General features: G+C 42.4%; 1 protein-coding gene across 1 annotated transcript in view; it reads right to left on the reverse strand.

Annotated features, from left to right (window-relative positions):
• Positions 1-731: 731 nt before the first annotated feature.
• Positions 732-12,252, reverse strand: part of rnf152 (ring finger protein 152) — a 58,832-nt gene continuing 47,311 nt past the window's right edge. The window contains exon 3 of the mRNA XM_069667613.1: positions 732-6,558. Within this exon, the coding sequence (XP_069523714.1) occupies positions 5,726-6,370 (645 nt within the window). The 5' untranslated portion in view covers positions 6,371-6,558 and the 3' untranslated portion in view covers positions 732-5,725. The remainder of the gene's footprint in view (positions 6,559-12,252) is intronic.

Genomic DNA, 12,252 nt, shown 5'->3' on the forward strand with positions numbered 1-12,252 from the left:
TCTACTTTGACAAATTACGTCACTAGCTAATGTGATATAAAAAGGACCTAAAGCTTGAGCTCTACAACAGGTTTTGGTCTTTTAATATTTCTGTGTCTTCGACCTTTAAATAACACGAAAAAGCTTCTTTTCATAAGAGCATGAAATCGAGTCACTAGCAGAAAAGCAAAGAGCTTGTGCAAATACTGGAATTAATAACAAATCCGGAAATTGAGGGGTCCATACTACTCTTGAAAACAGACCCTATTCCGCAGTCATTAAAATGAAGGACCCATCATTAGGAGTGGATAGAGCCGGCTGGTGGAGGCTGTGCAGTCCATGGTGAGTGTGCTGGTCATCATTAGCAGCTGCCTGGGAGGTATAGAGGTGTTTTTCTGCAGTGAGGCTGGGCGGCAATTGGTCCCTGGGGAGCGTTAATTACCTCCCGCACAGTATATCAATAAATATTTGAGGCGAAAAGAGGTTCCTGAGGGTAAACAGAGAGAGCCTGCTTTCCACCAAGTTCACTCAACCATGAACGATGTGACTTTGATGAATAAAGCTACAAGAAATAAGCTTTTTATCTCTCAGTGGAGTCCATTTCTTTTGGAGGAGGAGGTTATCTGTGTTTCTTTGGATTTCACCCAATAAATGTCAAGCAGTATTTCTCCACTAAAAGGACATTTATGTGACCGCTGCAACAGCCAAATAAAACACTTGTTATTTCAAAATAAAAGCTGCTGGAGTCCTCGTTTGTATTCAGAGCTTTTGCTTTAATAGTTCACCAAAAAACAGCTGCTGCCTGTGTCGTCAGCCGCCGTCGACCCGACACAAACAGGAAACTACAACAGGAACTTCACGGCATTTTTACAAACACACAGGCACAGAAATGACAAGCCTCCTTTCTACGCTTCTACAGTCGTCGCTCTTTCTGTTAAAAAAAAAGTGGCACAGGGCAGTTATTGATTTGAAAAATCAACCTTTACAGGGTGCAGGAGGGAGAACAGGAGGCATGGTATTCTCTCAAATCACAAGAAAATGTCATGAAACTGAAATATGAAGAAGAAAACACCCTTCTGTTAAAGATCACGCGTGTAGAGAATATTCAGTCTCATCCTTTGTGACCTTTTTATTGGCGAATGTTAAATATAACAAGGACAATATGGATGTATATGCCTGGTTTTATGCATGACAGCGTTTTCCAGTGTTTGCTTCCAAACAATGATGGGATTTTACCGCCTTCAAATCAATAAACCAATAAATCAGCATTCAACAGACACTATAAGGGCGAAAAGATGGCCAAACCTCTTATTACATCACGTACAGTCCCTCATTCATGATAGATTGGGAGAGGGAAAGGTGTAAAGACAGGTTCGTTTATCATGGCTGTGTGGATAAATCATTAAGAGCATGTTAGTGCCGTTAACGCCGGTTTGTTTCCTGAACGAAATCTCCAATTAAACCAGTTGTTTAAGCTACAATTTACTCCAAATTCCCTGTTTAATGTCCCTGAATCAAAGACAGATGGCTTTAGCAGTGTTTGGGCTACATCCCCGCCATGACGGTAAACCGATGATTTGGAGGTTTCCACTGTGGAAGAAGGTTATAAGAGGCTTTGTGTTAGAAATCTCCTTGCAGCTGAATCTGTTGGCATCATAGAGGTCAACTGGAAAAATGGGTGTGAACAAAAAATAGCTTAAAAAAACATGAAATAAAGATTTTTTGTGCTGAAGATCCAATGAAGCACCAATTTCAGATTAAACAGGAAAATGTTGTACAGCATCAAATGTCCATTTGAGTACGGAAGCGGGGTTAAAACAAGATTGATTGGGATACTGATGATTTTAAGGGTTTCCTGGTAGAGATACATCGACCAACCAAGTAATTGTAAACCCAGTATAAAGTAAGAAAGTTGCTGTAATGTTTCATAATGTATTAAACTAAAGCGTCATGAACTTTGTTTAAAAGGTTTTTTCTTTATGTCAGAGTTTTCTTGTTGGTTGCCACATGCCAAAAAGCATCTTCAGCCTCAAGAGCTGGAAAATGACCAAGTTTTACTTTACAGCCGACAGAGCGCCGAATGCTCTCAGCTAAAACGTCTCATAGCACCAGCAGATCGTCTCTCATGGATCAGTACTGCTGTGTTCCAGTCTCGTCTTTCACTAAATTTGCAAAACAAATAGTTGGCCTGTTGTACGCCGATCGCTTTTAAAAACAGAACATGGCTTTGCAGGAAGATTTGAGCTGCAAAAAACTCCAGTATGTTTCGATTTAATCCATTCACCATATTCACACAGCGGCCATTTTCCTCTGACTTCAAACTCAGGAAATGCTGTTATAAAGTTGTACTGCTGTGTTCCAGGTTGTACGCCATATAATGGTAGGGAACCTTACAATCAATAGTGAAAACCCTTTGGGACATTGGTCCATATTTCAAAGTAAAGCAACGTACTTAATAACCCATAGTTACTGTTAGACAACAGGCAATGCTAGCATTCATGTGTCTCCTAGATAATTACATTTGACGTGAGCTAACCTTATGTTGCGTGTGAGTGCGTTAACTAGCCATACGTCCCAAGTTAGCTATGTTAGCTAGGAATTTAAGCCTTTCCTTTTGATACTTCCAAACTCTAAAATTAGCTTTCAGCTACAGAAAGTGTTACCCAAAATTTCTGGATCAGTTTGTGATCAGTCTGGAAGCTGTGAATTACGTAGGATTGTGAGAAACCCAAAATCTGTATGACTTACAACCTGTAACATATCAGTATGAGCATTTGAGCTTCCCACCCTGAGCATGATGTCAGAGGAAAATGGATGCCTTGTAAATAATGTCCAAAGTCTTGAAAGTGGTGAAATCGTGCTGATATTGGATGCCAGATCAGAAATATTAAAAGAAAAAAGCTACAGTATGAACAAAATAAAATTAAGGTTGGGTTGAATAAGGAGGAAAACTTTAACTTTGGTTTAAGGCGGTAAAATCATGCTAATTAAAGAAATTAAGCAGATTAAAAAGCCTCAGTTTGAACAAAATAAAGAGGAAAACTTCTTTGTCCCTCTATTACTTATTTATTAAATGTGTAGATGTATTTCAAAGCGAAGGATTATCTTTAAACAAACAAGTGAAGCCAGGTATTTAACCTTCCTCCTTTTGTGCCACTGGTGCGTTATGTTCACTCTGAGTGCCCTGAAGTGTACTGAACATCACGTCCTGTTTGTTTCTTTTCTTTCAAACTCAAACCAGACTCTTTATACAAACCAAGTAAAACATATCAACAAACAAAAATTATCTGAAAAAGACAAGAAAATTACAATCATTCTGTACATGACGAGACTGCTGTACAAAAGAGTTCACCCTGTTTGTGTGTACTGCACACTCCATTGCTTTAACAATACAGTAAACAGACAAATTGCTCGCCTCAACATATAAAAGTGAAAAGAAAGAGAAACATCCATCTCTGCGGATGTGAGAGATATTCAAAAGCAGATAAATCGATACAGTCGTCATTAACTGGAACCCTGCAGCGCCGCCCACTCCTGACCCGTTACTGACCCATTACTCACACACATAAAACACACACCATCGCACAGTTGAGCCCATATCCACCCGCTTTCTAAATTAAAGGACGATATTAAGATGAAGGGGGTCGATAATGTGTGGGCCGCCTGGGAGCGAGGGTCTGGTCAAAGCTGGAGAGTCTGTGTTTAGAGGGCGATGGTGGTCTACAGGTCAGGGTGAAAAGTAGATGGACAGCTGATCGATGAAAGATAACACACTTAGCATCGGAGGGAAAACTGAAACACAACTGTTGCCTTGAATTCCCAATTTTCCTCAGTTTATTCTTCAATTGTTATATAATACAGTTTGACATAATGCTTATTGGCTTTCTAACCAAGAGTTAGAGATGGATATTAGTCTTATTTACAGGGCTTAAGCTAGGCTAGCTTAGCTAGGTTAGCTTAGATTAGCTTAGCGCAAGACTGGAAGCAGAGGGAACAGCTACCCTGGCTTGCTTTAAAATTAAAAATTACTTACTGACACCACCAAAGCTTACAAATTAAAAATAGTAATGTAAAGACTATGTTTTAAATTGTGGTTTTATGGGGAGTTGCGAACAGTAGCTAATTCATGTAGCATGTAGCTCCCAACTCCCTAAAACCAAAAGTTTTGGAAGCAGGGGACACAGATAGCATTGCCCCTTAAACGTTCAAAAACAGAGCTACAGCTAAAAAAATTGTGTTATCTTGTTTATGTCCAACAAAAAAAAGAAACTAAGATGTGGTTTATGGAGAGTGCGATGCTATAAGCTAACTTCTGTAGCATATGTAGCACCTAGCACAACATAAAACTTCTTGATTTTCTATAGCTTTAACAAAATGTTAGTGAGCTTTAGAGGTGTTTTCAAAGTTTCCAGGTTTTTTAACATGGTATAGAATCATGCTAACTATGCCCCTGTTTATTTTAAGCTAGCTCACTAGCTAGTTGGCTATATGAATTTCCTCTGTGCTTTAGAGCGACACAAAGATGCAGGAGTAGTATGGATCTAACTCTTGGAAAGAATATAGATAAGCGTACTTCAGAAAATGTCAAACTACTACTTTTATATAGGTTTGTCCAGTTGTTTATAAAGTATTCAAACAAACAATTATTTTTGTAAGATAGCCTAGCTAGCAGCTACATGAAGGCTGCACAAAGTTGCCCTCCATATTCAAAATAGGACAGCAACTTTACAAGCTTTACAAAGTTGCCAAGTTATCCATGAATTTTGCTGATGGATAACCAATGTTTGTTAATATTTGTTTTTATAAATGAAAGAGTAATTGTTGAGAAGAGAAATTGTCACAAACGGCTACAAATGATATTGAATTAACAATCATATAAAACAGGAAAAACAGCAAATGCTAACAACTGAGAGGCTGAAAACATCAAATGTTTGTCAGTGTTGCTGAGTTATTGACCAGTCTCTTTGTTTCTTAATATTTCAGCACCGTTTTGTACTCCTAAGCCATAATAGCCCCCCATGTTTTAACTTTGGCCCGTACTTTGCTTGCATGAAGAAGCAATACAATCCATGTTGTGTCTTTTTTTGAGAACCATCATACAATGGTTCTGAACAGGAACGGGTTGTGTGCAAGAAAGTAAAATTCAATAAAAGCTGCGTTGATTTTAAGTTTCCCAGATGATGCCGGACGTGAGATTCCCGCAGCATCTGAGAACGGAGAGCAGCCAAGTCCGAACTCTTTGTACTGCTGCACCAGCTGGAGGCGCCGCACTTGGAACATACACTCAGCTAAACAACACTATGATAACTGATGTACTTCTACCAACCACAGACTAAACAGGCAATCCAAAGGCTGTGAGTGTGACTGAGTGTCGGATCGGCCCCTCGCCAGAAACACATCGGCTGGCCAAAAACATTTCTGGAATAATTCCCAAACTGTTCTTCGGAGAAAATAAAAGGACACGAAGAGGATGGGAGTTTTGGGGAAAGTGAAGGTTTGTATCTCTATTTCCATTTCAATTTCAGTCCCAATATTAAAAAAAAAGGGGCACAATGGCAGACTGTTTGTGGATCTCCTCCCTGCCCTCTTCTTCTGTTTCTCACTTCGTCGCTCTGTTGTTTCCTTGGATGCCCGAGATGTGAGTTTAGTCCCCTCTCCTCAGCAGAGTCTGGCCCCGAGGAGAGGCAGGGCTATTTGGGGGAATCCAGAGGGGGTCTGCAGCAGTCCGTGCAGCCTCCCCCCACCCTCAGCCGCAGGAAATGACAGTGAAGCGTTTGGAGATGCAGGACATGTTGTGCAGAACGATGCCCAGGAGGAAGAGCAGCACGCACGCCACGAGTATCACCGTGCACACGCCGGACCACGTGGAGCCCTTTCCTCCGGCTCCCACCGGGCCCGTAACTCTCCTCTCGCTCTCAACTCCCTCCAGCCCCACCCCCATGCTCTCCAGACTCATACCCAGGCCCAGGGGCTGCTGCTCGGGCACCGTCACCACTGTCACCCCCTTCTGCTGGCTGCCGGGCAGAAAGCGACATCCCAGCTCCCCCGGCAGGCCGAGCGCCCGCTCCTTGGCGATGGGCAGAGGCAGCATGTAGCAGCCGTTACTGGGGAGGCGGATGAAGACGGGCGTGTGCTCAGAGGCGTGAGGGATGGCGATGACAGTGATGATGTCCGGGTCATCAGGGAGCTGGGAGACTGACAGTCCCGGCGGGAGCTTAGTGACGCCGCGGCACCAGGGACAACGAATCTCCTTCTGGCTGCTGCGCATCTGGGTCAAACACACCGAGCAGCACGTGTGCCTGCAGTCCAAGAGTTTGGGCCGCCGACGGGGGCTGTAGTAGTTAAAGCAGATCTGGCACTCTAGGATTGAATCTTGGGAAAGAGTCTCCATTTTTTAAAATGGGTGGGCTGTCCTTTAGAATACTCACTGACAGATGAAAGCAGGTTGTTTTTAGAGAGGTAAAAGAGGGGTTTGTAGAAGGTTGTTAAAATCCAAAAAGAAGCTAAGAAAGCTCCAACGCTGGATCAACGTCAGTCCACGACCTTTCAGTGACGTCACAGCTCTTCATGTTCAATCATCTGCAACAGAAGAGAAGAGAAAACATTGGTTAAAAACTGCACCTTGGTGATTCTGTGGACTAAAAACTGATGTGAACACTGATATAAGAAAGGCCGACAAACACTTTCTGTGGAGATTCATGTTTCTTACTCTTACAGGCTGTTTTTCGAACGGCAACTGCAACTAAATCTCCAAATAACAGTTAATAATGCAAATGCTTGTTGCCAGTTTTGCCCCAAAAAAAGATCAAAACCATCAAACATGGTGACTTCTTTTTTCTGTAACCCTTCAACCATATCCCCTCAGACTGTTGTGTATGCATCACTTTAACCTCTATCTCAAGGTGCTGCAGGGTATTGTTCGAGTTATATATTTGCTTATTCTGTTTATTGATTCTGGTTCTTATTGTTTCCCGATACCCGGGCGTCAAAGGTTAACCAGAAACATCTTTGTTTTGTTGTTGGGGTCTTTTCTAGTGAAGCAACGCCTCACTGTGTAACGCTGCCTTTCTTTCACACTGTCAAACTGCTGTGACGTTAGCCATGCATGCTAACGCGCTAAAAGCATGATTCAAGGGAGGCAAGGATTCATGGCTCAAGGGCGTCCTTTCAGTTATAGCTGATATACATGATAAACAAGAGAGATGCTCGAGGTGAGCTGCAGAGCACTGTGTACAAATACCATATATTAATGTCTGTGTTCACTTTATGGACTTAAATGTGAGTTATGGAAAAGCCCGAAATGAGTTATTAGGTGCTAAAGCATCCAAACAACAGCTTTGTACGTTTGATAGCTAGCTAACTAGCTTGTGTGCTAAAATGACTTGCTGTCCTTTAGTGGTGTGCTGCGTGAGCTGTCCGTATCGAGCCAACTGTATGACTGACCAGTGCATATTCTGGTCAAGCGCGGTTACACTGAAGACGTACAAACATTTGATTTTAAAACGCCGAGGGATAACTGTCACTCTACAGGCGCCTGCTCTCACTGCAGGGTCATTAAGGTTCAGCCTGACTGACGGATACATTGTGTGCAACACAAATGACCTAATGAGTCATTATTATGTACAGCACACATCATGCTTTCCAGCTGCCTGCAGTCGGGGCGGGTTCATGCGACCCCTCGCCTCAGTATCTGTGTAAAGTATGTTCACCGTCTCCTTCAGGCCACAGACTCCATAAACAATTTCTTTCTCCTCCTACTCCTCTTGCATAATCACTTCTACCGTGTTAATCCATGCAGAAGCAGTGATGGTTTGCTTTTACAGATGATTAAACCCTGTCAAAATAGCACCGGGGAAACAATGAATACCAAACAGGGCCCTGCAGATTTTATATTGTTTTTTTTTCTCCGCCCAAATTGTCAAGTGTGAAAACTGCTGAGGACGAAAGACGACTAGACTTCTCTCTCTCTCTTTCTCTCTGCTGCCATCTCGACAGAGCCGCTGTCCCCCCGGGCGAGAACGTGGGCAGACAGCGAGAGTGAAGAGTGAGACAGATGGAGGGGGGAGAGACGGAGAGGAGAGAGGTGATAAAAACAGGGAAAGGTGACCACTGATTGCCCTGCGACATCATACATCTCCGTCCTTTATCAAAAACAAGATCTCAGGCAATTAAACCGCTCATGGCGCCCTGTGGGGAGACAGATGTGGCAATGACAGATAAGACTGTGTTCACACCAGGCGAGCTCTGGGCAGTTTGGTCAGTGTGGACTCTGTTAGTTTGGTTCATTTAAAGGCGAGAGGTTAGAGACTCTACCTGAGGCGGTGTAAATAACTGCAACAAAGCAAGGTTTAGGATTTAGAGCATAGATGCTGCTTATGAAACCTGAATCCTTCTGAAAACATTTTATCGATTTCTCCATCTATATCGACGTCCAGGACGTCATCGCAGCAGACTGAACAAGGTAGCCAAGATGCCCTTGTCCACAGCCACGTCCTATAGCTCTGCTACTAAGGCATTCCCAGGAATCATGGAAAAAATAATCCCTCCAGCGAGTTCTGGGTGTGTCCTGGGGTTTCCTCCAGGTTTCTCTGATAAGAACGGCTGCTGGGGAAACGTCCTGATTAATACTGAGAGCCAAATGAACCCATTTCTTTAAGGTCAAAGACGCAACAGTCGTACATCAAACTCTTTTCAAAACTATAAACCTGCTTTTAAAACCATTACCGGTACTATTAATATCTAGCTTCTAGGGATGCACCTCTCCAGTCCTCTGGATTTAAATAGCTTCCTAAGTTGTGGACATTTTCTACCTCAGTCCTGTCATGCTATTATGGGGCGCTAACGCCAGGAAAAAATTAAATTTCTCTCTGTGACTTTGGAGGACGCTTCACGCTCCCTAAGATTTTTGAGACGATCCACCGGTATATTCTCGTCGTATTTCAGATTCTGCTCTGAGCCGTTGCCTGCAGCGAAAGCGGTAGTATTTCACTCCAGCGTCTCTCGCTGGGTCGTTCCTTTCAGAGGGAGCGGCGCAAGTCATGCTGGGTGTTGTAGGAATGTAGAATGGGCGAAACTACGAGCTTTCTCCACAGCTATGGCGCCAATTTCATATATTATTGCTTCTATTGATTACAGAGAACACCAGCTTTGACTTACAGAGACGGATTGCTCCTTTAAATATAAAATGTACTTCCTTCATGAAAAAGAGTGTTTCTGCCATCGGTTAGTACATTTATTAAGTATAATTAAGTATAAGTTATTAATGGTTCACCACTGCAATCCCTCGCCTTATGCAATCTACAGAAAATTGGTATCCCTGGGTTGAGGGGAAAAAAGTAATTCTTCGACCCTTTCATGAACATTTCAGAAAAACGTTTTGAAGTTTTGGACTTCCAATCTGCTTTGAAGGTCATTTAAATATTCTTGCTGAGCCATTTCCCACTACAGTCCATATTGAGCATATACAGTATTCTAACAATGATTGATCGTACTGACATGGAATGTAGTGGACAGATCAAAGCCCACCTCAGGATGCTCAGTTTGATGATACCATCACTTTTCCATCTAGCACCATCATCAGATGGATGTCGTGTCCATCAGCCCTAGCGGACGATTTGCGATAATTAGCACATGTTAGCATGCTAAATTTAAATATGGTTAACATACTGCATTAGTATTGTGATTAGCATTTAGCTCATAGCACCACTTGTTCTAGCCTCACAGAGCGGCTCTAATGGCCGTGGTCTTGTAAGGTTTCTTTTCTTCTGAAAATAAAAGACTTCAATGAAAGAGAAATACGTTTTTTTAAATGAGACTAGGATCTATTGTTATGTTTGCTCCCTAGTACAAGGGGTCCATGACAGCAGAACAGTAGGTGACAGTAGGTTATTTAGCTATGTTGCTGTCTGAATGTTTTGTGCATTAACAAATACAGATCTCAAGTGAGAGAAATTAACTTGTAGACAAACTGAGATGCCTCGTCAAGGTGAAATGTGTGTGTTCAGTCAGCAGTAAGACGACAGGAAGTGACCTAAGGATGCAGAGTTTTACGGGACAGATGGTCAAACACTTTCCCCCCACAGTACTTGACTGAATCCTCATTAGCCTGTTAAACTCCACAGTCAGATCGGCTGTGGATTTCAGCTTCATGTTCGTCTCCTTCCTTTGCCCTCAGCAGCAGCTCCCCCCGCGGGTAAAACACTCCCTCCTCCTGCCTGTCAGGTCCAGAGGCCAGAACCTGCACTCCTCCTTACCTCCTCGCTCGCTCTGCCTCCTCGCTCGCTCTCCAAACTGACCTAGTTTCTCTTCCTCACCGTTACCGAGTCAAAGTCGAGGAAAAGCGCAGAGAAATCCTGGCAGTTTTATGGAGAAGTGAGGAGAGAGGGATACGAGCGCAGAGAAAGAAACCTGCCCTTGAGGGGGGGAAACAGCTCAGGGTATTACTGAATCCTTTTCCCAAAGATAAGGATTAGCTTTGATCTGACATAAATGCTTTGTGGCTCAATATTCCCATACAGCCTCTCTCTCTCCCTCTCTCCCTCTCTCCTTCTGACCGAGGAGCTTTTCCTCCTCTACTTTGCATCAATTCTTCATACGTTACAGCAGGTTATTTCTCTCCTCTCTTCCCCCTCACTCCTTTCCTTTCCACGATTTTCTTTCTAACTCATTTTCTATGAGTCAAGGACGGAAAAAAGCCGCATAATAAATACAAAAATATATGAAAATAGAAATATTAGCCACAGCAATTACCAATTCCCATGAGACAGCATTTCCTACTGCATGGAACATCAAGTTAAACAAGTTAATTTTGAGCTTTGCGCCAACTAAACTGCTTAAATTTAGTTCAGGTAGACACAACGGACATGTATTTCCCCGCACAAAAATATTGTTTTAAAGAGAATAAAGATCATTATGCAATAAAACGTATCAGAAATATCACTGCTACAGGAAATTATTTGATTAATGTGTGATGTGTCTGATTTTTTGGTCCAAACATTGTCAAGAAATACTTAAAATGTCTGATACTATTTTTAAACCTCTGTCGAATCAATGGTGAATGTTTATTATCAGAAATTATCAGCCACAAAAAAGGCTATAATGGCTGCAATGTAATCCTTTGGGGCAAATGCGCCAGAGCAAATTTCGTCCACTAAAAGTTCTTGTTGTTTCCACTGACAGGCTCAGATTGTTATTCTAAGTGTCTGACAACATTACAGAAAGGATCCCGACAGAGAATAACCCTTTTTGTTAAGAGTAAGATGCTGTTTTTTAAGTGGAAACAGAGATTAGATTGCTCTCTTCAAAGTCACCAGACCCCATTGACAAAAACGCTAATTTTACCTCGAAGGACACAGGAGTTGCAGGTTTACTGCCTCAAATGGTTAATGTGTATGTTTAAATGTGTTATAGGGGATGTATTTTTGTTCAGGTGCATTTGCCCCAAAGGTTTTACAACTGACGGCTGGAGCAATTCCAAAGCTTTTATTTCACCTTTTAATCAATCAGACCCCATAAATATGCACAAATAAGGCCAGGACGTTACTTTAAGACGTCATACTTGAGGATTTCATAACACTTTTTCTTTCATTGTTGCTTTCAAAGTCCACTTTCTGCAACCTTAGAGACACAGTAGTCACTGGGATTGGAGGCGATTGTCTGAGGGAACAATGAAAACGCAGCCGAGCAGTTTAATTCTTCTCAGAACCTGAAGAAAATAACCCTCTGCTCCTGAGAAACGCTCCGAGTTCATGAAACAACTCAAGGAGCAACCTCTGCCGCAACTTAACAATATGATTTATCGGTGAGCTGTAACCAGGGCAGCCTGGATAAAGGCTCAGATAGTGACCCATTTTCCATCACACCTACACAACAAAACACACCCCTAAAAAGACCCTGTAGCGACTTTAGACATCCAGAGCTTCACGAAGTTGGTTTGAGTTGAGATTTTCAACAAATAGAAGAAAAAAATTGAAGGAAAGTTTAGGATTTTATTAGTCTTATCTTCTTTTTTTTGTAAAAGCGTGACTCTTCATTCTACCAGAGCGATTTTGTGGAGTCATCAGGGGTTCAGGGAAGGACGTATGATTAAGTAATGATGCAGAGTGACCGAGCGGCGGCCGCCACCACACCAACATGCCTCTGGTCCACTAAGAGTTACCAAACACACACACACACACACACACACACACACACACACACACACACACACACACACACACAGAACTGAACAGAAACACACACATATCCACACTCAATTCCTCTGGGCCTCCACAC

Source organism: Semicossyphus pulcher, unplaced genomic scaffold (genome assembly GCF_022749685.1).
Source record: "Semicossyphus pulcher isolate SPU_LCO1_2020_fin unplaced genomic scaffold, fSemPul1.0.p SCAF_18, whole genome shotgun sequence".
Classification (NCBI taxonomy): domain Eukaryota; kingdom Metazoa; phylum Chordata; class Actinopteri; order Labriformes; family Labridae; genus Semicossyphus; species Semicossyphus pulcher.